Source organism: Rhinatrema bivittatum, chromosome 18, assembly GCF_901001135.1.
Source record: "Rhinatrema bivittatum chromosome 18, aRhiBiv1.1, whole genome shotgun sequence".
NCBI classification, from domain to species: domain Eukaryota; kingdom Metazoa; phylum Chordata; class Amphibia; order Gymnophiona; family Rhinatrematidae; genus Rhinatrema; species Rhinatrema bivittatum.
The window spans coordinates 34,269,873-34,293,750 of NC_042632.1; the positions used below are offsets into that span (position 1 = coordinate 34,269,873).

General features: G+C 46.3%; 2 protein-coding genes across 2 annotated transcripts in view; one reads left to right on the top strand and one right to left on the bottom strand.

The window, feature by feature from the left end:
- Positions 1–11,554: 11,554 nt before the first annotated feature.
- Positions 11,555–21,949, top strand: SQSTM1 (sequestosome 1). Its single transcript, XM_029583347.1, has 8 exons — positions 11,555–11,978; positions 12,510–12,605; positions 13,419–13,648; positions 15,847–16,003; positions 16,547–16,636; positions 18,697–18,923; positions 19,539–19,755; positions 20,357–21,949. The coding sequence occupies exons 1-8, from the start codon at positions 11,801–11,803 to the stop codon at positions 20,503–20,505; spliced, it is 1,344 nt and encodes a 447-aa protein (XP_029439207.1). The 5' UTR covers positions 11,555–11,800; the 3' UTR covers positions 20,506–21,949.
- Positions 21,950–22,592: 643 nt separating this feature from the next.
- The window catches only part of MRNIP (MRN complex interacting protein), a 28,817-nt gene continuing 27,531 nt past the window's right edge, over positions 22,593–23,878 (bottom strand). The window contains exon 7 of the mRNA XM_029583348.1: positions 22,593–23,729. Within this exon, the coding sequence (XP_029439208.1) occupies positions 23,367–23,729 (363 nt within the window). The 3' untranslated portion in view covers positions 22,593–23,366. The remainder of the gene's footprint in view (positions 23,730–23,878) is intronic.

Sequence of the window (23,878 nt, forward strand, 5' to 3'; positions counted from 1 at the left end):
TAGTGCACCAGGGAAGAGACATAGATAGGAGGGAGGCACTCGAATATGGTAACCTGTCTGGTGGGAGTAGTGCACCGGGGAAGAGACATAGATTGGAGGGAGGCACTCGAATATGGTAACCTGTCTGGTGGGAGTAGTGCACCGGGGAAGAGACATAGATAGGAGGGAGGCACTCGAATATGGTACCCTGTCTGGTGGGAGTAGTGCACCAGGGAAGAGACATAGATAGGAGGGAGGCACTCGAATATGGTAACCTGTCTGGTGGGAGTAGTGCACCAGGGAAGAGACATAGATAGGAGGGAGGCACTCGAATATGGTAACCTGTCTGGTGGGAGTAGTGCACCAGGGAAGAGACATAGATAGGAGGGAGGCACTCGAATACGGTAACCTGTCTGGTGGGAGTAGTGCATCAGGGAAGAGACATAGATAGGAGGGAGGCACTCGAATATGGTAACCTGTCTGGTGGGAGTAGTGCACCGGGGAAGAGACATAGATAGGAGGGAGGCACTCGAATATGGTAACCTGTCTTGTGGGAGCAGTGCAGCAGGGAAGAGACATAGATAGGAGGGAGGCACTCGAATACGGTAACCTGTCTGGTGGGAGTAGTGCACCAGGGAAGAGACATAGATAGGAGGGAGGCACTCGAATATGGTAACCTGTCTGGTGGGAGTAGTGCACCGGGGAAGAGACATAGATAGGAGGGAGGCACTCGAATATGGTAACCTGTCTGGTGGGAGTAGTGCACCGGGGAAGAGACATAGATAGGAGGGAGGCACTCGAATATGGTAACCTGTCTGGTGGGAGTAGTGCACCGGGGAAGAGACATAGATAGGAGGGAGGCACTCGAATATGGTAACCTGTCTGGTGGGAGTAGTGCACCAGGGAAGAGACATAGATAGGAGGGAGGCACTCGAATATGGTAACCTGTCTGGTGGGAGTAGTGCACCAAGGAAGAGACATAGATAGGAGGGAGGCACTCGAATATGGTAACCTGTCTGGTGGGAGTAGTGCACCGGGGAAGAGACATAGATAGGAGGGAGGCCCTCGAATATGGTTACCTTTTTGACCAAAAAAAAAAGAGGGAACCTCTCTCTTGTGTATTGAGAGCTGGAAACTCTGTCCATCCTGTCTGGTGCGGCTGTTCCTCCCCTTGGATTCTGACTGGGCACGGCGTCAGTAAAAGATGGGAAAATCAGAAAAAGTCAGCATGAGGCAGAGATATTTAATAACAGAAACTTTAAAATTTTTTGTGAAAAGCAAATTAACTCTAAAAGCGGATTAAATAAAGTTTTACCATGAGCATTAGTCTAATAACAACCTAAAAATATCTAACCTGTATTCTGTTAACAGAGAGGCATAAAATTCTCCAGTTTTCTGGGTAACCAATCTAACAGGCCGATACAGTACAGCACGCTCCAACGGAGCGCACTGTTAGCCGGCATTTGGACGCGCGTTTTCGATGCGCTAGCTTTACCCCTTATTCAGTAAGGGGTAATAGTGCGTTCAAAACGCGCGTCCAACCCCCCCGAGCCTAATAGCGCCCGCAACATGCAAATGCGTGTTGCTGGCTCTATTAGCTATTCCTGCACGATTCAGAAAGCAAAATGTGCAACCAAGTGGCACATTTTACTTTCAGAAATTAGCGCCTACCCAAAGGTAGGCGTTAATTTCTCCAGGTACCGGGAAAGTGCACAGAAAAGCAATAAAAACTGCTTTTCTGTGCACCCTCCGACTTAATGTCATGGCGATATTAAGTCGGAGGTCCCGAAAGTTTAAAAAAGTTAAAAAAAAAAAAATTTTGAAATAGGCCCGCGGCTCGAAAACCGGACGCTCAATTTTGCCGGCATCTGATTTCTGAACCCGTGGCTGTCAGCGGGCTCGAGAACCGACGCCAGCAAAATTGAGTGTCGGCTGTCAAACCCGCTGACAACCGCCGCTCCTGTCCGAAAAGAGGCGCTAGGGACGTGCTAGTGTCCCTAGCGCCTCTTTTTACCGCCGGGCCTAATTTAAATAAATTTATTTACTGAATCGCGCTCACAGGAGAGTAAGTAAGTAAATAAACCTGGTGCATACTGAATGAATGCAAATCTTCCTGATGAATATGCATTGTGCCTATCCTGACAACTGGGCCTATTTATGACCCTCTAAGACCACATGAAATGTTTGTGTCCTAGGATTCGGCCAAATGTTTAAGTTTCTCATTAATGCAGTACGCTGTGGTCATTACTGCATGCTGTTTTAATTTTCTGTTCTTGTTTGCTTTAACATAGAGCATGGGATTGTTGTTTACTGCTTTGAATGGCCACATGCCCAGGGAAGTAGTGTATGAATAAACAGGCACGAATCATTGCCAACTGGTCCCAAGTACTGAATATCACTTTTACGGTCTGGGCTACTGATGCAGACATTGGGGAAAAAGTGCAGGACTGTTTCCAGGGCCAAGTTCAAAAGCAAAACACGTCCAAGCAGCACTATCTGAATTATCAAGAAGGCTGCTTAGCCTGTAAAAATGTTGCTAGCAGTAGCTTTGTTATAGGTTTGACAGCTGCTTCGATTGTTAATATTACCAACTTTAACATAAGGCATGGGGGATAACCTGCACGGATGGCAGTTACTACCCTTAACATGCACATGGGGGTATCCTGCACGGAGCGGCAGTTACTGCCCTTAACAGATGCATGGGGGATACTGCACGGACGGCAGTTACTACCCTTAACATGCACATGGGGGTATCCTGCACGGAGCGGCAGTTACTGCCCTTAACAGATGCATGGGGGTATCCTGCACGGAGTGGCAGTTACTACCCTTAATAGATGCATGGGGGTAACCTGCACGGAGTGGCAGTTACTGCCCTTAACATGCACATGGGGTATCCTGCACGGAGCGGCAGTTACTACCCTTAACAGACGCATGGGGGTATCCTGCACGGAGTGGCAGTTACTACCCTTAATAGATGCATGGGGGTAACCTGCACGGAGTGGCAGTTACTACCCTTAACATGCACATGGGGGTATCCTGCACGGAGCGGCAGTTACTACCCTTAACATGCGCATGGGGGTATCCTGCACGGAGTGGCAGTTACTACCCTTAATAGATGCATGGGGGTAACCTGCACGGAGCGGCAGTTACTACCATAAGAAACTTGCTGGGCAGACTGGATGGACCATTTGGTCTTTTTCTGCCATCTTTACTATGTTACTTTCATGGAACCAACAGAAAGGTTTCAGAAACAGATGCTGTACATTAGCTTCCAAGGCCTTTCTTCTGATTGATTCTCACCTCTATAGCCACATGGACTGATATGAAAACAGATCATCAGAGCTCTCTCACTCCAGCACAAACATAGAGCTCTATACAATAAGGTGCATTCAGCAGAGCGTGCAGTTTTATCAGCAGTTGTATGCAAATTTTTTGTGCACAAATGTTGCTCCCAATGCAACAAGGAGTGACCTCGCATGGAAAGCCCAAGCAAACGAAGGCAGAAACAATTACCTCCCAATGCAGAGAGGTGCGCTGGCTTATCTCATGGTTTGTTTTTTTTAGCAGCGTGGGATCTATTTACTGTTTTGGATCTTGCCAGGTACTTGTGATCTGAACTGGCCAGCCACTGACCCAATACGGTAAATTCTTATGTTCTTACTCCTGGTTTGGGGGTAGAGAAAAGTTTCCAGCGCATATCAGTCTATGGGCAGAAGCTGAAATTCTAGCACCAGGACTTGTAATCTGGATTTAAGCATAGAAAACATGCTTTGCACACACAAATCATATTTTATGAACACAAATCATGCTTTGTGAGCAAAAAATTCTTTTATACACACAAACCATGAAGTGTGTGTGCATAAATCATATCCAAGACACTCCCCCTCCCCAAGTTAAAATGTGCATTCTGCCTGTAGCGCACATTTACCAGTCAGCGTACTTTTTACATTTCCAATGTGTTAGCATACTATTAGCTTACTGCATCAGGAGTTTTGAATTTTCAACACACAGTTTTAACCCACATGTAATTACATCAAGTCCATAGTAAAAAATTACTCTTGGAAAAATCTTCTGCCTTTCCTGACAAGTCATGGGCCTATAAGGCCTTGCTACTGTGACAATGACACAGCTCACCTACTACTGTGTGAAAGACAAAACTCGTTTCATTAACTCAAACACTGGTCACACCTTTTTAGAATATACAGATGAGTCACTCAGCTAATCCTGGCTCCTCTAAACACACCCTCAAGTCACTAAAAAAGCAGATAGCAAAGTAGTTGGCTTTTTTTTTTATTTTTTTGCAAGAACTAGGAAGTTTCTAGAAAGGACACGAAACAACAGGAACCCAAGAGACTCAACACATCACCTGGAGGCGTGACACAGCAAGTTTGACTCTCGCGTTCACCTGCCAGGAGCTTCACAGCCCATGTTTAAATACCCAACTATCAGCTAAGGTTCTGCCTACGATGGACCTGCACCCTAAACAATTGTCCTCAATAAAATCTCAGATTAAACTTTAACGTCTAGTGACGTTCCCATACATTAAAATACATAGGATGCAGGCATCGTCTATAGAAATGTATGTCACACAAAAACAAACAAACAAAAAACAAGAGGGATCCTGCTAAGGCCAGTCACCCTATTATAACTGGGGCCAGGAAAAGTGTAAGAATAAGGCTCTCTGGGTTACTTTTGGCTACACATTTTCCTTTCCGCAGCCTCCCCTCCTGAAATGCATAGATTTCTTGCACTTATAGACGCCTCCCGTTCATTTTGACTCGTCACTCTGAATGTTTTTGTGCCGGTCAAAAAGCAGTATCGGCGCCTCCCGTCTTTATAAACATTGCTGTTTCTAAATAATGCTTTAATGAACCCGGGATATGATTTAATAAAATGAAAGGCGCGGGCCGTCTGGATGAGTGATTCCATTTGTCCTTCAGGCCGCGGCTCCGACAGCCCTGGAGGAAGCAGTGCAAAGCGATCACGGGACCTGCTGACTCACAGTCAGCTGACCTCAGCGCCTTCAAGCAGTCGGGAGAGGGGGGGGGGGCCGGAAAGGGGACTCTGGAGGGCGCAAGAAAAAGACCGTTTCCTTTGTTTTGTTTTTTTTTGTTATAGCTACGGGAAACCTCTGGAAGAAAGCAAGACGTCACTTGCACTCACTTTCCAGGCCTAGAAATGACTCGGGGGGAAAACCAGGGCCTCATCCCGACTACCAGTTAAACTATCCCTTTACTTCATACCTGCATTAAACTAATCACCCGGCCAAAGGATAATTATTCCCTACCTTCCATCTTAAAACTTTTAATCTAAAAACTTTAAGCAGGATAAATACCACTTATCCTTGTAGAGAGGAATAAGTGTTTGTGAAAGTTTAAACTTGCTGTGTCTGCTTCTTCCTGGCCCTCAGTCACATAATGTACACACATCCAGTAGGTTTGCCTGTGGCCAGTAGTAGTTGCAATAGTTCATAAACCGAATATATCTCTTGTTACTTGTTTCTGTTAATTGCTTAGTTCGATGTAAACCGAGTTGATTTGATTTGTATCAAGAAATTCGGTATATAAAAGCCTTAAATACATAAATAAATAAAATATAGTTTCTGAATTTTTTATGCACTGGTAAATTCTGTACACATTCATTTCCTGACTCCTGTCATATAGAATGATGGATAAGGTTTTTCAGTGCATTGGCCTTGTGTGCTCTCAGTTCAAACCCCCAAAATCCCTCACTGATTCACCTGTTTCTTCTGATTTCTTCACATAAAAGACATTTTTTCTACGGTATTTTCTCGTAAGGCTGCGTATGCTGTTCTTTGTTCAGGGTTTATACGTATAGAGCTGCTTTGGGGCTTTGTTCATCGTTCTGATCTAGATAGAGCCAAGTGCTTACCCAGATCATGCGCCACCATCCAGGGTAATAAGCGCTCTAGTTCCCAGGTGTACCAACCCAGAGCACCAAACATTTTATAAAGAGATACATTTTGTAAAGCAGCATTTCCACATAATTATCAGAAAATTCAAAGCTGCACTAAAGGCCTGATTTACTAAGGCTTTTCTCCCATTCTGTGTATATGGAAAAAATGTTTAGTAAATAAGGCATTAAGGGGGTTATTTTCTAAAGGTTTATCGCGTGCGTTAAGGCCTTATCACGCGCAAAAAGGGAAAAATCACACCACCGCGGTGCGAACGGCTGCGGCCTTTCACAGGCCCATTCCCCCCTCGCCCCGCCCCCTTTTTCACGTGCTTCATCATTCCGCGAGGAATAAAGCAGGGATTTATAATAAACCCCCTTGAGCACAGGCCCCATAAATTGCACTGAGCGGTGCTGAGAGGTCCCAGCCCGGAAGAAGGCCAGCGAAGCTCAAATAAGTGAGCAACTAAATAAAGGAAGCAGGCACAGCACAGTAATAGCAGACAGAACGGTCTTTAAGGGAATTTAAAATGTGAATAATCCTGTTATTTGCATCTCCTGGTGATTCAAAGACAGAGATGTTTCAGAGCCAGACAGGTTACTTCAAGCTCTCTAATTAAACTTTTCTTTTTGGTTTTAGTGGACAGTTTGGCTTTCTGGATTCTTGTTATGAGCTCCCCTGAGGCGTCCTGGCAGATGCAGCGCATGCAGACTACGAGCCACTAAAGCAGGAGCAGCCAGCCTTGCAGGAGAAGGGAAATTAGAGTGTGAGAGAAGGGTAATACACATTGATCAGTGTTTATTTTAATTAACTGTGCAGCTTTCAGGCAGCAACTCCCGCCAACCCTTGACCTGCGCACAGAGATTACACTGGATCAGTGAAAGAAAAGTTTATAAAGTGTATAACTGTGATTGTTCCTCAGCTTTCTGACCTCCATGGGCTTCCTTTCGATGTGTTTGCGGCAGTACAGAAAGGGTAGATGGCGAAAGACTGGAGATTTGATTTTATTATTTATTGGATTTATATTCCGCTTTTTCAGGCACTTCAAAGCAGATCACATTTAGGTACAGCCAAGGGTCTGCAGTATTGCTGCGGAAAGGGAAAATGGACAGATCTGATCAGTGTTTTTCAAACGCAGGGTCATGACCCAGTACTGGGTATTGGCCTTTCCGAGGCTGGGTTGCGGCCACTGTCCCATTCCTGGTCCCCTCTCTGCCCCCATTCCAGCTGTTCTGGTGAGGAGGGAGGCAGGGTAGCGCCGGCAGCATCCAGCTGCTGACTCAAGGCTTCCGCACCGCTCTCGGAAGCTAGAGCCACAGGCACTCCTAGGCCTGGGCTGTTCTGGTGATGATCACTGAGAAGCACAGGGGTACGGGCACCGTGCAGCTCACAGGAACCGAAAGCCATGCAGAACCGAGGCTCCTCTGACACTACTCTTTGGCTCCTGCTTCCACCAGCCCCAGAATGAACAGAAATGTCAGAGCAGAGCGAGCCCTTAACCCTGTGTGGGTGATAGGGACTGGAGAGAGGGGTTAGAGCGGGTAATGGGCGCTCGGGTTGAGCAGTGTGGGGTGAGAGTGTTTACCTCTGCCTCATATTCTGCTAGGCTAGGTTTAAATCCCAGTGCACTGCAGCATTTTCCCAATTATGTAGTCGCCCTATAATTTGTCTAGAAAGCACTTCCTCATTTTGCTCAGCCATTTATATTGTTTATAAAAACATTATCCTTCATTTTGCTGACACATCAGCATCATCTGATCTTCCATTACAGAACAGCGAACTGAGTTTAGTACTAAAGTTCATTTTACTGGGAGTCGGATTCTCTCCTCCTGAATGTTGTTTTGGTTTTTTTTTAGGCACTTACTCAATAACCCTACACAACTTACATTCCAGTTGTAAAATAACTCAACAATAAGCAGTGACATATTCAAAAGTTAAGTAATTCAACCACAGCCTGGCAGACACCTGTCTCTTCAACAGGGCTCCAGCAATAAAACATCATTCACACATGTATGACTTTTGGCTGAAATTCCACCTTAAGATGTAAGAAGGAAAAGAAAATCACTGTCAGTGGCTCGCAGGAATATTATTTGTCTTCTTACATGACACAGACTTTGATAATGTAATGTGCCTTGAGCTACCAATGCAAAGATGCAAGTTAGATCTAAATAAAGACATAAAACTGACAAATAACGATTGACCTAAGGCTACATCTACTTTTCCTGTAAATGGAATAAGCAAGGGATGATGAAACTCATTGGAAGTACTGCATGGCTCTACAAACACAGCCAGCCATGATCTTCTTTTTAAAAAAAAAGGTATTTGGTCAGAACTAGCAGTGGCTTCCGCCTTCCACACTGGTTGCAGGGGAGAGGCAATTTGCTGCAGTTCCCAGGTCAGTGACATGGCATGGAACCATTAAGCAAATCTGTCACCCCTTGGGAGTATTCGAAACTCTGGATTATCACGAGTTTGTTTGAGGCTTCGTTTACCAGCAGAAGAGAGGCACGCTGTGGTAGCTCCAACTCACAAAAAATTTCAAATCAGGCTGTGGGACACTCCAGAGTGGGAAACATTTTTTTGTCTTTTATATATGCAAGATGTGTTCTAAAGGTGTTCAGTATTATTAACCAGGTAGAGGCTGGTGATCTACAGGTTTCGGTTCGTAGACATCGTCTAGCCTGAGATAGCACCATTCAATTCTAGCCCTGTATACAAGCACAGATTCTTGCAGTCCAAGTCCACCGAATGAAAACCAAATAAAAAGACTGACCTTCTTCCACGCACATCACTGGAATCTCATATTCACGAAGCAATTTCCTGTTTGCAAGGTTGACTTTGATTAAGACACGGCAGAAGCAATTAACTGGTGGGAAACCGTGCTGCCACCAGTGTATTAGCTTGACAAACTGTTATTCCACAGCCTGAATGCAATGTACAGCAACCCTGATCTCTATTCTGTGAAATTCTGAAGTATGCAAGAAATCATACACATGAATAAATATCTGCAGGACAGAGTCAAATGTCCCCTGAGCAGAATGAGAAAAAATGCTGTGGCCTAATTATGTTCAGAATAGAAACCATAGTAGAAGACATCTGTCCATCTTGCTAGACTTATTTCAAATCTGGAATCTGATGCTTTGGGAGCAGCTGTACTAAAAGGTTTTCCTTGTTCGCATGGGTTGGCAATCTGGCCTTATATGTTCTGATATATAATTTGATATCCAATCCTAAGTAGTCAGGTGTCCTTGCTTGACTTGTGGTTTTGAGTGCATGTTGCAAGGTATCTATGAACTTTCCCACATCAAGTTTTATGTATTTATTTAAATTTGATTTATGGTATCCCCTTTCCACAAAAATGTCCAAAATGCATTTTTGTGGAAAGGGGGGGGGGGGGGGGGTAGTGCCTTAAAAACAAATAAGACAATGTCACAAGGAAGAAAGTTCATGAAGCAAGTCATACATAAAAGTAAATCATAAATTGTGATAAAAAAAACCCCCAACATCCTAAAAATAGAAAACCAGCAGAAAAGGAGCTATCTCTGCTAATGCCTGAGAAATGGCCCCAAGCATTTGAGGTTTGGAGCGATAATGATTTGCTTAAAGAAGCTCTCCCTATTGCCAAGGACACAGATCCCCGACAAGGGGTAATACAGTGAAAGCAGAGAAGGATGAGGGGGGATCCATGTTCGTAAAGTGTGCTCTAGTCTCGCTTTCCTAGTTTAGGATTGAGGATGCTAATAACGGACAAAAATAAAATGTAGGACATCAACGGGTGCAGTGGGGATCAAAGGAAGTTTGGGTCTTTAAAATACTTTTTTTTTGGGGGGGCAGCTCAAAAGATAACTTCACGCATTAAGGATTTAGCCAAAACCAAGAGGAAGTCTTGAATGTAAAAGGACAAGAGTCAACTGAACCTTTCAGCTCCACAAGTGTATGGTATTTTACGTATATCATTAGCCGCACTGAACTAGGGAGATTTTGCGGGTTATAACATTTTGAAAATAAATACGTGAATGCTGTAGAAAAAAACAAATGCAAGTCCCATCAGCTGGCTCTGAAGGTTCCCCGATGGTGGATTGCGGTTGCTGTGTTACTCTGCTTGAATGCCCAGAAATAAAGGTCAACCAAAAATATATATATAACACCTTTCGGACCTTTCTGCTGAACGAACGTAATACATTTCTCGACTAGCTTTCAGGAGTTACGCTCCCTTCATTGGGTCAAAACAAAATGAGCAGGTGAATGCAAAGGACAACACTATGTTCCACCGTGAAGGCTTCCTGAAGCTGAAAACAGCAGTGCTAAGCGGCCAGGCCACCCTAGGAGGAAGGTTTGTGGAAATGCTGCCCATGGGAGAACTAAGAGCGGGGGAAATGCAGCCTCCACCTGCTTGTGGGGTGCAGGTGAGGGGACAGAGTTTGTGGAAGACGGTGCTATTCAGGGTGGGGGGTGGGCAGAGGACTGAACGAGACAGGAGGGTGAAGGCTGAGACTTTGAAAGGAGAAGCGACACTGGCGAAACGTGATGGAAATACTAAGGGAAAAGAGCTGGAGCAAATGGAGACCATCTCTAGAATACTCGCTTGCAGTGTAACATATGCATCCCTGTCAAAAAAGATCGCAGGCCGCACTTCTGGGTTACACTCTCCCAGTCTACACCCTTTTCTACTCGTTTTGGCTGCATTTCTTTTTCTTTTCATCTTATTCCTGCTCCTAGCTCTCCTTTGTTAACACCCAATACAATTTGCTTCTTATACCTTCACACTTTTCTTAGAATAATGAACAGTTTATTATTTCCACAGATCTACCTGCTTGAGTTTTCTACAAATTCTGAGTATGTTCTTCAGTTATTTCTGATCTATCCATGCCTCGCATGTTTCAGTGCTTAGCTTTCAGGGGGCTCACAACAGGCCCTATTTAGGGATTCACCGTGGTGGGAGTGCCTAAGGGTGATATGTACTACCTTGAAACATTTTGCTCTTTAGATACAATTTGGGACTGATTTTTTTTTTTTTTCGAAAAGTTAACATCTCTTTAGGAATGAGAAAAATCTGAATAAGAAAACAAAGAATTTGTAATGATTATTTTTGACCAACTGTAACTGCAAAGCAAGTTACACCTCCACTCTGGGCATTCTTTCCCCTTATCTTACTTTAGGTATCTTAGCAATTGTACCTTCTTTGAGGTGCATTCGAGGCTCTTTTCCATTGATGCTCTCCTACAGCCACCTTACCATTCCGATTAAAATTCATTTACCTTTATTGGCAAGCCAGATTTGACATGAATTGCCAAAATTAAAACAAACTGGTTAAAATAAGAGCTAGCAAACTTACAGTGATAACAATAAGATATAATCACAGCCTACAGAAAGGACAATAAGAAGCACATCCAACTCCGGCAACACTCGTGATTCCCTGGGCCTAGACTTGGTCTACACAGAGAGAGTCTCCAAATCTGCTGAGTAACCATTACGTAGAACACTTTCGTTGTGGTGAACCAGAATAAAGCGGTGCGCTCGGATCGCAAGAAGCGCCGGCCACCCGTCGGCAACCCCCTTCCAGCCCCCCCCCCGCCCCGCCCCCCAAGATGAAGGCGGCCCCCCAGACTCTCCTCCCACCCCGAAACGCGTGTGGCTGTGACGTCAGGAGCCCAAACAAACCCTGCTGCACGCAGTCGGTTCTGAACCGAGCCGGCCCCGAGCTTCCCCGCCCCCGGCTGAGACAGAGAGGTGGGGACTTTCCCGGAGCCCCGAGGCTAAGCTCCCCCTCCCCCCTCGCGGCAGATAAAAGCCCGGGCGGCGGCGGCGGGCACACAGAGCGCTTGGAATCCGAGAGTCGAGAGCTGCCACTTTGTATCCGCCTTGCTCTAGGTCCCATTTCCAGCTGCGCCACAGCCGATCGCCGCCATGAGCCTGACGGTGAAAGCCTACCTCCTGGGCAAGGAGGAGGTGCAAAAGGAGATCCGCCGCTTCGCCTTGGAGCTGGCCGGCGACGGGGCCCCGGCGACCTTCGAGCACCTGGCGAGGAAGGTGACCGACGTCTTCCCGGGCCTGGCCGGGGCCAGCGTCCAGATGTTCTACAAGGGTAGGTGCGCCCCTCCGGCGCTTCTCAGGCCATCTGAAGACCAGACTCGCCCGTGAGCACCGTTTGGCTGTCAGTGACTCGCATGACAAGCGGCTTGTAAACAGGGACCTGTGATCCCCACCCCCCCCCCCCCCTTTAACCGCGCTGGCTGAGACTTGCGTTGGGTTGTGAAACTTGGAGGGGGGGGATCGCGCCGCTCGAGTAGGGAGAGCTTGGCCAGCGGTGCTCGGGTTGGGGAGTGAGCGGCTCTTCGAGGGCCTGTGGGCCGGGCGTTTGCTGGGAGCAGCCCTAGAAATAGTAACGAGGTCCCCTTCGTGCGGAAGACCCGTCCAGTCCCCGCCGCGCCTGCTACCGGGACAGCCAGGCGCCCGAGTGCCCTTCCTCCGAGCATCAGCTCGGAGCGCATGGCTTTAGTTCCTTTTGTCTAAAACCGGGACCAGAAGCCTAGATCTTTACCACGTGACTGACTGTAAATGCAAAGTTAAGACTTAATGTTTCCTTCACCTGTTTTTATCCTTCCCCCACCCCCAGACGAAGATGGAGATCTGATAGCTTTCTCGAGTACCGAAGAGCTGAAGATGGCTCTGTCCTCTTTGAAAGAAGCGACTTTCCGTATATACCTTAAAGGTAATTCTTGGATTTGTTGGGGGTTTGTTTTTTTTGTTTTTTTAAAGCAATTCCTGAAACCGTTCAAGCCCCACCCCAAATCGTTTAAGGTTTAAACTGAAGTACAAATTGTAAAGAGAGGTCGCAGGAGTACAGTTAAGTACAGCTAAGTACTCAACTGTACAGCTAAGTACAGTGCACTCCCGGGGGGGAGTGCACTGTACTTAGCTGGCATTTGGACACGCGTTTGACGTGCTAGCTTTACCCCTTATTCAGTAAGGGGTAATAGCGTGTCAAATGCACGTCCAACCCCCCTAATAGTCGGAGGTCCCAAAAGTTAAAAAAAAAAAAAAAAGTTAAATATTAAAAAATGTAAAATCTGCTTGTGGGTTGAAAACCGGATGCTCAATTTTGCCAGCGTCCGGTTTCCGAACCCGTGGCTGTCAGCGGGATTGAGAACCAACACTCGCAAAATTGAACGTTGGCTGTCAAACTCTGACAGCTGCCGCTCCCCTCCAAAAAGAGGCGCTAGGGACGCGCTAGTGTCTCTAGTACCTCTTTACCGCAGGCCCTAATAAATTAACTTACTGAATCGCACACACAGGAGTGTGGCCTTGGCGCTCGCTCTCCCACGATTTTTACTGCATTGGCCCGTATGTAAGGCTGATAGGTCTATAATATTCACATGCGTAGGAACTGGATAAGTTCTGTAAGTTGAATGTATTGGCTCATGCCTGCATGAAAGGAAATGATAGTAATGCAAAATATTTAACAATGATTAACTTCTTAGACATGGTTGATTTAAAAAAAAAAATTTTTTTTTTAATCCTTTAGAAAAGAGAGATTGCAAACGGGAGCACCGTGCACACTGTGGCCAGGAGCGCCCCCAAAACATTGTGCACCCCAATGTGATTTGTGATGGCTGTGAAGGGCCGGTAGTGGGAAACCGGTTCAAATGCACTATTTGCCCCGACTATGACCTCTGCAGCTCCTGTGAGGCAAAGGGCATCCACAAGGAGCACAACATGATCAACTTCCAGTCCCCACTGGTCCATCCCATGGAGGTGAGGCACAAGGGCTTATGACAGGAGCAGGCAGACAGCATCTGGCATCTCTTTCCCTTCCCACAAAAGCTTTTTTTAAATACAATAGCTGAGTTTATTCATCCATCAGAGTCTGACACACAACCTGAGCTTCTCCTGATGTTACTTAAATGTCCCCCCTCCCCCAGACATCAATACACTCTGGCCTGACAGCTATTGACTGATCCTCCTCGCCACTGCCCCACTTTATGTTTCTTAGAATTATGTTTTCATAATTTCATAATTTTTTAATTTATTTATTATTTAATGTTATTTATTGTATGTTTTTAGCCCCTGATGCAGCCCTATTGAAAGAGGGCGAAAGTCTGCCAGAGTTGGGCTCATTTGCACAATTTTGTCTCTATATATACAATAAAGAAATCCAGATTGGACATTTGGCTGCTCATTCTATATTTTTGCTCTTAACTAATGTTTGGTAGCCCCACCCCCACATCAGAAGCTCCTCTCTTAACATTAGTTGAACACAGGCTTGGTTTTATCCCACGGTGACATCACCTCATACACCCACGAACAGTAAACACATCTCTTCCCACTCTGTAACCTGCTGATCCACTGTCTTCAGTGGGAAACAGAACATAATATAATCACCACCAGGGGAAAAGATATTTATAGCCCTCCAGCATTGACATTAACAAGAGAGAAAACAGACACTTTCTGCTTTTCCATACAGAAGGTGCTAAATAATTCTCCAGGGAACCTGGAGTCTGCAGAGAATTGAATACATGCCACACTAGAGCAGCGTGTGTCAAAGTGTGGAGAGATCTAGATAGCGAAGACTATTTTAGGGGCTCCGGGTAATCATTTCAGCGTAATTGTGCGCACACAGATGGGCAGGTAAACCCCAGTAGGAGAAACAAACATTAAGTGGGAGAGGCTACAGCAACTGCACAGGAGGTAAAACGCATGCTGCTGTGGTTTCACACGCCCACAAGTCCGTGAGGGGCTGAGTGTTTTTGTTTGCCTGTTTCATTCAGGCATTTTACCAGGGCTTTTCAAGGGTCTGAGTCAGTGCTAGCACAGAACCAGCTTCCAAACACATCTTGTGAAATCTGAGCCACAAGCAGCTGCTCACGTGTCCAGTGGAGAGGGTACAGGGAGGAAGGAGACAAGACAGTAGGAAGGATGATAGTGGAGAAGGCAACCCATCCACTCATTACAAAAACGTATCCCAAGACTACTTTTCTGAAACCTCTCACCCATATGCAGCCACTCCCCCCTACCCCACACATAGCTGGAAACACCTTTGCAACACTCTCTCCTCTCCACATGCACATCCCTACCCCCTAGCCATTCACCCTTTCACAACACCACAAAAATATATCTTCTACTACACAACCCACACAGCCAATCACAACACTGAAAGCTATGTAAATTCACCCCTCCCACTCCCCAGCAACTCCACCTACAAGCATCTCCACGCTACCCTCCCATGCACGCTACCATATACCCAATTACACACACACACACACACACCCCTACCCTTTACCCATTCACAAAAGCCAGAATGCTGCCATACATCCCCCCAGAAATCCTGTCACCACACACCACTCCCAGAAACCAAGGTGAGCAGCACATCTGTCCACCATGTCCTTCCGCAGCAAGACAGGCTGGGAGACCTCTGCTGCTGCCTACACTCTCCCACCGCCCCTGCATTGCCAAAGTCTTCTGCAGTTTCCCAAAGGATGTAGAAAGGCTGGTAGGGTTTTCCAGGCCCCTAGGAACACTAGGGCTGGAGGTGGGAAGAATGGAAGGTAGGAGTTTGGTGCTAAAGGGATGATGGGAGTAGGTGAGTTACAGGAATGAAGGGGGAACAGGTAGAGAATGACAGGGAAACTTGTGTAGGTGCATGCACACAGCCTTCTCCACCTCCCCCAATCACGAATACATGGGGGGGGGGGGGGAGGAGTGGAGCATGTACATACCACTGCCCCAGCATATCTACCACCACCTTCTCTATCCACATACACCCCCTACACTACTTCCATCTACATCAACACCTCCCTCACACAAGGGGCAAAATGGAAAGGGTATGCCTCCGCCTGTTACATACTACCCCCCACCAATGGAGAGTGGGGTTCAGACTTAAACTCTTTGATTCCTACTAGAAAGCTGCAACTCTTTCCTGTCCTGACTTTTTTTTTTTTTTTCCCTCCCCTCAGTGGCTTTCTCGTGGCCGTTGGCTTCGTAAAATGAAGCATGGCTTCCCACCAGCTGCATGGATGCAAGCTTGGGGCTTCCCTGCTGCCGGCTACCAGTGCCAGAACTCTAGCCAGGTGCATGCTGGACCTCCCGCCCAAAACCCACCTCCTGAGCAAGGTAAGCCAGCCTCCTGCCTGGAATGGGTAATTACGCCACATCTTTCAGCCCTGCCCCTGCTAAAGAAGGGTGGGAGATGGGCTTCATCTTTTCAGTCAGTGAGAAGTGAAACTGGACACCACTGGAACCGGTTCTGCGGTTTTGTGCCAGTGTAAATGGGGATCTTGTTCGTTGTACTCTAAAGAGATGCATGTTTTATGCACACACAGCTGCAACCAACAGCTTGTCTACGTGCTTTAAGTTCTTGCATATTACAGAGACGAGAGAAACTGCCGTACTGGGTCAGACCAGTTGTGATTATCAAGCCCAGTATCTTGTCTCCAGCTCATGAGTACCTGCCAGGATCCTCAATAGAGATCCCCTGCTACTTAAAATCGGGGACAGCTACTGCTTATCCCCAAGCATAAGTGTTCAGTTTTTTTTTTTAATGGATTTTCCTCTGGGAACGTCTCTAGACTTTTTAAAAATCCTGGCAGAAGATGAACTTTCAGCAGATTTTCAATACAGGAATATAATTGGAGTGGGTTTTTTTTTTAAAAATAGCCTCTACTTCAAGCAATCAGGCTCAAGATGCCAATGTTTCCTTCTTGAAGAATGTAGGGGAGAGTGTGGCAGCAATGCTGAGCCCTCTAGGTAAGTCTTGCTCTATTGTACTCATAGTATTTAAGTTTAGATTATGTTTGCATCTCAGAATAAAAACTCTATCATTTGTCTTTTTGTTAATGGGTTTTATTGTTATAGTTGACTGGTATTGAAACAGAAGAAAACCTACTTTCAGTGCTTATAAAAATTGAATAAGGCACTTAGAACCCGTGCTGGCTAGTCTGCTGCCCACAGTCAGGAATTTACACAGCCAGTCTCCTGAAGCAGCATAGGGCTGAAGTCAGGATCCAGTTTCCTCCGGTCTAGTATTGGCCATTGGGCCTCAATTTGCATGTTTCATTCATGCAAATATAACATAACATAAGCAGTGTAGTGTTGTCCATATAGTGCATTTCCTCAACTACTTGTGGGCAGAGACATGCAACACAAGGTGGCTGGAGGGAGCCATCTCATCACTTTAAGTTGGTTATTTCTGATTTGTGAGACTTAAGATGACTGGCACTGTAGCTGCCTGGTGTGTAGCAAGCTCTCAAAGGAGGAATAAGTCCAAGAGCTCTTGGCCCTCTTGCAGGCAGATTTCATCACCACAGTAGGAGAGCAGCTGATGCATAGTGAATCAGACATCCTTCTTAAAGGAGCCATGGTGAAGGGGTGTTCCTATATCCTCAGCAACAACTCCTTACAGATCTTGTGTACTGGGACCACCACTGCCACAGTCTCCTTAGGAGGCTTCAATTTGAGGATCTCAAGCTTTTGTACCTGGTGCGATCCTCCTCTGTCAACTGAAATGGGATGGCCTTCACCATCACACCTGCAAAAGCTAAGTCCTCCTGAAGGGAGATCCTAGGAGGACTCAATGTCATCCTGTGGTTCCCCCCCCAGGGGTCATAGGGTTCCTTATCCTTGCTGAAAGCCACAAGGGATGGGTCCCCAGGTATTTAACCTTCGTCCAATGGTGCAGGCCCTACTAAACCTGGACTGGGGAGCAGCAGGCTTCTGTGGAGCTTCTTCCATAGGGTTGGGGTGGGTTTGGAGCCCTGCTGGGTCTGTAAGGCACAGATGAGCTTAGACAGCACTGGCTCTGGTGCAGGTAATACCTGCTCCAGCTCCTCTAAAGTTGCCAGTGCCCACACCGATGGAGGAAGAAGGGGGTGGCTAGATCTTCAGACGCGTGAGGCAGATCAGTGATTGGCATCAGGACCAGTGGCTCATCACCTCCAGCACTAATGGAGAATTGGCACTCCTTGCCACAGGGTCACCTTGGGGGCATTATGATATGAACCAGTGCACGGCTTCTTCAGCTTCCCTCTGCTTGGGCTGGTCCTTCCCTGGTGCCAGGGACTAGGAGATAAGTCAGTCAGTTGTCTGTTTCGGGCAGCACAGACTGTCCTGTCAATGTCGGTGGCTTGGTATGAATTGGTGCAGCTCCTAGGTCCATTGCTGCAGACTTGGCTCTGAGTAACTTTTCAGGTTGAAGTAGTCCATCTTGTCATCAAAGCAGATGTCCCTTCAGGGTTATCTGGGCATATAAGTGGTAACTTTGGATGTCATAAGATGCTCCCAGGAAGAGGATCAGTGATGGACATGGTCCTCAGGCACCAGGGGCATCCACAAAACATGGACGTGGCCATGAGAGGATGAAACAAAAGGGCTGTAAAATCAAGTGATGGTGGGAGGTGTCTATGGCTGGTGGCCACAGAGGCACTACACTACAGGGGCAATAGACTGCAAAAGGAAACTTACCCAAAATGCTGAAAACCCTGACTAGGAACACTAGGGGAAGGCTGTGATGGAATGGAGTAGAAAAACCTCAGAGGAAGGGAGTGGGCCTCCCCCAACAAGGCTAAAAAGGGTTAAAGAAGTCTCAACACCAGGCTTACTTCAGACAAAAAGATTGGAGAGCCCACGGTGTAGGGCATGCTTAGTGTGCCTAGTCAAAGTTCTGAAAGCTTTGACATACGTTTTTCCAAATTGGGTCTGCATTTGACTAGTATCTTGCTTGTCCGTGGAGCACCTTCAGTACCTGAACAGACTCCACTTTGAAATGTCACGAAAGGTGGTTCACCCACTTTCTTTTGTTGCCTCTACAGGTATTGAAGTGGATATTGATGTTGAACATGGGGGTAAAAGAAGCAAAGTCACTGCATCGCAGCCCAACTCAGATGTGACAGACGTGCAGCCCAACAGTACATCCACTAATCAGAGCAACCAGCGTAAAGCTGAAGGGGTCAGTCAGGGAGCCGCCATGGAGACTGAGGACGCCATTACAGAGAGGATGAAAGGCATTGCACTTAACGCTCCCAGTCAGCTAAATAAGGTAGCCTTTTTTTTAAACTTATTCTGTAAATCAAACACTCTTCTTGCTTAGAGGTGCATGTCTGTATACAGGTGGTAAAGACCACTGCTGGTTTGGTTCCTCTAGTCATGAACTATGAACTTATCCAGTGCTAGAGGATGAAATGCAAGCTGCTGATTTAGCCTGGTTAATTGGTTTTAAGATGAGCCCTTGTAATCCTTGATAGTTCAGATACAAGTTTTGGTGTGGGCATATCTACAAGCAGCTTTGCCTAGTCTCACAGGGAGGCAGTTGGCCTGAAGCTGCTGTAGTCCATTTTGGACATGGGAGACATTTTACACCATAGCTAAGGCCTAATACGTCAAGGCAGTGGCTCTCAATCTGGTTTTAAGATTACCCAGACTAAGTATTAATTGCATTCACTGCCTTCATTGGGGAGATCTTGAAAAGCTACATAGAACCATTTTATTGTTTGGAGGAAGTTAAAGTGCTCTTCATTACAGAAGGTAGAACTGTATGCAACAGTTACGACTTGCCCAACACTGCAACTTAGTTTAATTCTTAGTATTTTTAGAATTCTAACTAAAAGGCACTTTGAAAACCTGGTATAGCCTTACTTTTGTTTTTCCTTTCAAGGAGCAAGGTGACACTAGCAGTAACAGTTCCGGTGCCGATGACGACTGGACTCACTTATCCCCTAAAGAGGTTGACCCTTCCACAGGAGAACTGCAGTCCCTGCAGCTTCTGGAGACAGACAAGCCCAATTCTCTAGACCCAACTCAGCTCCCCAGCACCTCCTCCCAAGAATCGGTGGGACTGAGAGAGGCTGCACTCTATCCACACCTCCCCGCAGGTAAAGAGATTAAAGAAACTAATTAGAAATAGGATTTGGACTTGCACTTTTGTTTGGCCAAGGAGTGAGACTTTCTCTGCCATGGAAAGCTTAAGGTGTGGACCCGTTTAGAAAATTTCAAAATGATTTCATTTAGTTAGAGTAAGTTACCCTCTACCATTGTGTGTTTTAAAAATGATCGATTTCTGAAAGCAAGGGATTGCTAACTCTGGACCTTGAAAGCTGTAATAAACTTCCATAAGCTCTGCATGCATCTTGATTCTTAGCCTGAAAAGCAGGCTGCCTATGGTGCTGGAGTCACAGAATGAGCCACTCCTGTCCACACTTACCCCTTGCTGCCATTTGCCAGCTTTAACATCTTTAAGGGTGGAGATGCAATGCAGCTCTGTTCTTAGGGCACAGGGTTTGATTATAACCCCCCCCGGGGCATCCCTGTCCTACAGAGCAGCAGGTGAGGGTGGCTGTTAGTAGGGAGAATGTCCTGTGCAGTGTTGGGGTGGCTTTTTTTTCTCGTTGGCCTGTACCTTTTGTTCTAGGTCAGATGTAATCATATGTGCCTGACTTCTCTTTTTTCCCCCCCACCCCTGCTGTAACCTCACAGAAGCAGACCCCCGCCTGATTGAATCCCTCTCCCAGATGCTTTCAATGGGCTTCTCTGATGAAGGGGGCTGGCTCACACGTCTCCTACAAGCAAAGCAAGGCAACATTGGGGAAGCACTGGATGCCATCCAATACTCTAAACGCCAGTAACGGAGGCAGTGCTGAGTGCCTGCTTTAACCTGTAATCTGTATCCTGTTCTAGCTCTGTGATGGTAGTATCATGTGTAGTGCTACTGTAGTGAATCAGTCAAGTTCAGTCTGGTGCCGTTAGACTACTGTACTGTGGCGAGTGGGGTTATCTACAACTTCTAGCACTGTCCTATGGAGTTTGTTTCCAAATGCAGGATGTGTGTAATCCTGTCTCAAACATTCAGTAGTAGTGCCTAAGAGGGGGAGGGGGCATAGTAAGGCTAGATTATAAAGAAACTTGTTTCTTTACTTCAAGACAGTCTGTCAGGATTTGCAGTGTTGGTGCCCTTCAGGGTGCTGTTGTTGCCTTTCTGCCTCTGCTCTTTGGGTTCATGCTCTGTCTAAACATTAAAAACTTCATTAAATCCCCCTACAACCTATAAAAATGTGCTACTGCTTTTATTTTTAATTTTAACTACTGCCTCCTCAGCAGTGGTAGGACAACTAACAATAGTGCAGATTATAAGGCACTAGGGTGCAAGTACCTATCTATAACTAAGATCCAAAGCCTAGTATCCTATTACATCTTAGAGATTTTGGTGACTGGGAAAGAGTAAGCTTGTGTCTCTAACGCCCCTCTCAAAATCAGTCTGCTTTACTGAGTTATAGTCCTATTTTCCTATAAGCACTGTGTCCTTCTGACAAACTGGGAAGAAAAAGGCCTCGTTGTGGCCGGTAGCTGACAGGGCTTGTTGAAAGGGCAAGCTCTACTCCTTCCTCAACCAAACTATTTGGAAAAACCTGTATTACAGCACTAGCTCAGCTATAGTAAGAGCAATTCCTAATATGGAAACATCAACGCCTCAGCTGTGTTTGGAAGTCGGGTACAAGGTGAGGGAGACCAGTGTTTACTAAAAGCAGAGGAGCCGGGTGCTTTCATGACTGAAGAGGAATGGTATTCAAGAAAGCCTGTCCACACTGAACACTCCCTGAAGGTAAACAGCCTGGGTTAAACCTTACTTTACACGGGTTCTGAGCAGAACCACCACTAGCACATGTTTTTCTATTTCACAAGGACTATATCTGCAATCAGTCCATGCTAGTACACTGCAAACACAAGGGCTGCCTCCAGCTGAAGGAAAAAGAAAATGCACCTCAGCTAGTGAGGCGGCAGGCAGAGCTACTGCATGGGTGACCTTCAGCTCAAGCTCTGTAAGCAGAGCCCCAGTAAAAGGAAGCTTACCCGCTGAAAGGTAGACCCCTGCCTGTTAAGATGCAGGGAACAGAGGCCCTCCTCTAGCAGATATCAGTAAAAGGAGAGGCATCACTGGTTGAACCTTGACTATATCTTCACTGCAGTGCCACTATCAGTAAAAATGTCTACAGCAATGGTGTAAGTTACACTAGAAAATTTATAACTTTTTCTATTTTTAAACTTTCTCTAATTAAATTTGTATGTGATGCATTCTTGTGTGTTTCTTTCATAAATGGCTCTCTACACTATTTGTTTGACTGCATTGTTTGGTTATTGGTAAAACAGCAGCCACCTCTCCATCATCCTTGCTAGTACAGTGCCCATCCTGCAACACCCTGCTTGTGTTAGGTAGGGCTGTTTAGTGCCTGTAACTTTCTCCTCCCCTGTACCCACTCCCTGCTGTTCAGCCGAAGCATGGTAGGTCTCACCGTGCAAAACGTCTACGCCGATCAAGCCAGTTTTGAAACCAGATTCAATCTGCATACTGTTAAGAGCTACCAGTTTGGCTGGGGCTGTGTACATTTCTTCTGTATTATGGCACCTAGCTACAGGATGATATTAATTCACCTTGACCTACCTCAGAAAAGGTGTTATTTATAGTTAGCTACCCAACAGGACCTAGCTTTTAACCCAGGCTCCCTACAATCTCACCCATTCTCAAGTTTACAAGCAGGTCATCCCCTGCTGTTCAAGTGAAAATATAAAGCAGCTGCTTCCTTAAACTTTTAGGTACGTGAAACTACCACTTGTGCAGTAAGCATTACTGGTGCTAGTACACGTGCCTGACTTAAGTCACAGTCACTGGTGGAAAGAGCCAACTCTAGTGATGCAGTACCAAGCACCACAACCCAAAGATAGTTCTTTCTTTATTCTGCCACTGCATTATTTTATGCAGGAGTTGCTAACAGTGAGGCACAAATTTACACTTTTGTTGTAAATGAGAGTGTCCCTCACCCATTAACTATTCATAAACAAGAACTGTTGCAGCGCGCTGCCAACAGCAAAAGAGACCTGGATTCTAACGCTAAGAGTGGTTGAAGGGGCTGGGACTGCTGAGAACAGCAGCAGCTTTTTGCTTCCCACAACACCTACCAGCCAGACTGCAACTGCATGCATCCTGGGTGCCAGAGAGCTGAGTTATGGCCTTGTGCGCAGAGTGCCACCCCAAGGGGGGAGACTCACGGAGGAAAACCGCCAAGCCAAAACCATCCTTCCACCCTTATTAACAAACAGAAGGGAGCAAGCTACTCTCCTCCCCCCTTATGGGCTGTGTTCACCAACATTCAGACAATTCACATTAAAACACAGTGTAAGTTCTGTATACTTAAAGCCAGCACAGAAGCTTCCTGCCTTCAAAAGTCACCATCAAAATCAGCATCTGTCTGAAAAAGATGCTGCAGAACAGAGGCTTGAGGTACAGAACGGGTAAAAAAGGGGGAAGGGAGGGAGTCAGGCCTAGGAGTGCCAAGGCCAGTGGGCAGCTGGGGCTTCTCCTGACCACATGTATTGGAATTTTTCCACCTACTACCGCCTTTAGCCTCCTTAGAAGGGACTGACAGGCTGGCACAAGCAGCTGAAATCTTGCTGGTAGGTAGCAATGCAGCACTGGAGGTCTCGAGCAGGTGCCTCATGGCCAGTTGTCCTGGACCCTTGCAGGGCTCCCGACGCCCAGAGCACCCTTCCTGTTGTTGATCACCACATGGTGGAAGGACGTGCGACACAGCCCGCACTGCCCCGATTCTAATCTTGTCCACTTCTCTTGGGCTTTACACATCATCTCACCACCCTGAGTGTCACTTGCACTGTCTTTGAAGCTGTGGACAAATTTTCCCCACTTGGAAGCTGTTGCATTGCTTTGTTTATAAAGAGGCACGGCCCCATTTGGACTCCTTGCAGTCACCAAAACTTCGGCAGGTGAAGGATCCCTAAAATCATCGCTACTCACATCGGTCAAAGGGGGTTCAGTCACAGTTGTTGAAGCGTTCCAGCTCTAGCAATAAGAAGAAAAGCACAAGAAGTCAGAAGAGTACAGTAGCAAGTTAATTTATCCTAGGCTAAAATAGAGCTAGAGGTTCCTGAGCAGCATACACCGTAATATAGGAATAAATAAACAGAAGTAATCAGCCATGCAAGGTAGTT

What these genes read in the sequence shown, in the direction of transcription:
- SQSTM1 (XM_029583347.1), top strand. Translation starts at nt 11,801, where the DNA reads ATGAGCCTGACGGTGAAAGCCTACCTCCTGGGCAAGGAGGAGGTGCAA. An exon ending in TTTCCGTATATACCTTAAAG is followed by an intron (nt 12,606 to 13,418) that starts GTAATTCTTGGA and finishes TTAATCCTTTAG; the next exon opens with AAAAGAGAGATTGCAAACGG. An exon ending in CTCCCAGTCAGCTAAATAAG is followed by an intron (nt 18,924 to 19,538) that starts GTAGCCTTTTTT and finishes TTTCCTTTCAAG; the next exon opens with GAGCAAGGTGACACTAGCAG.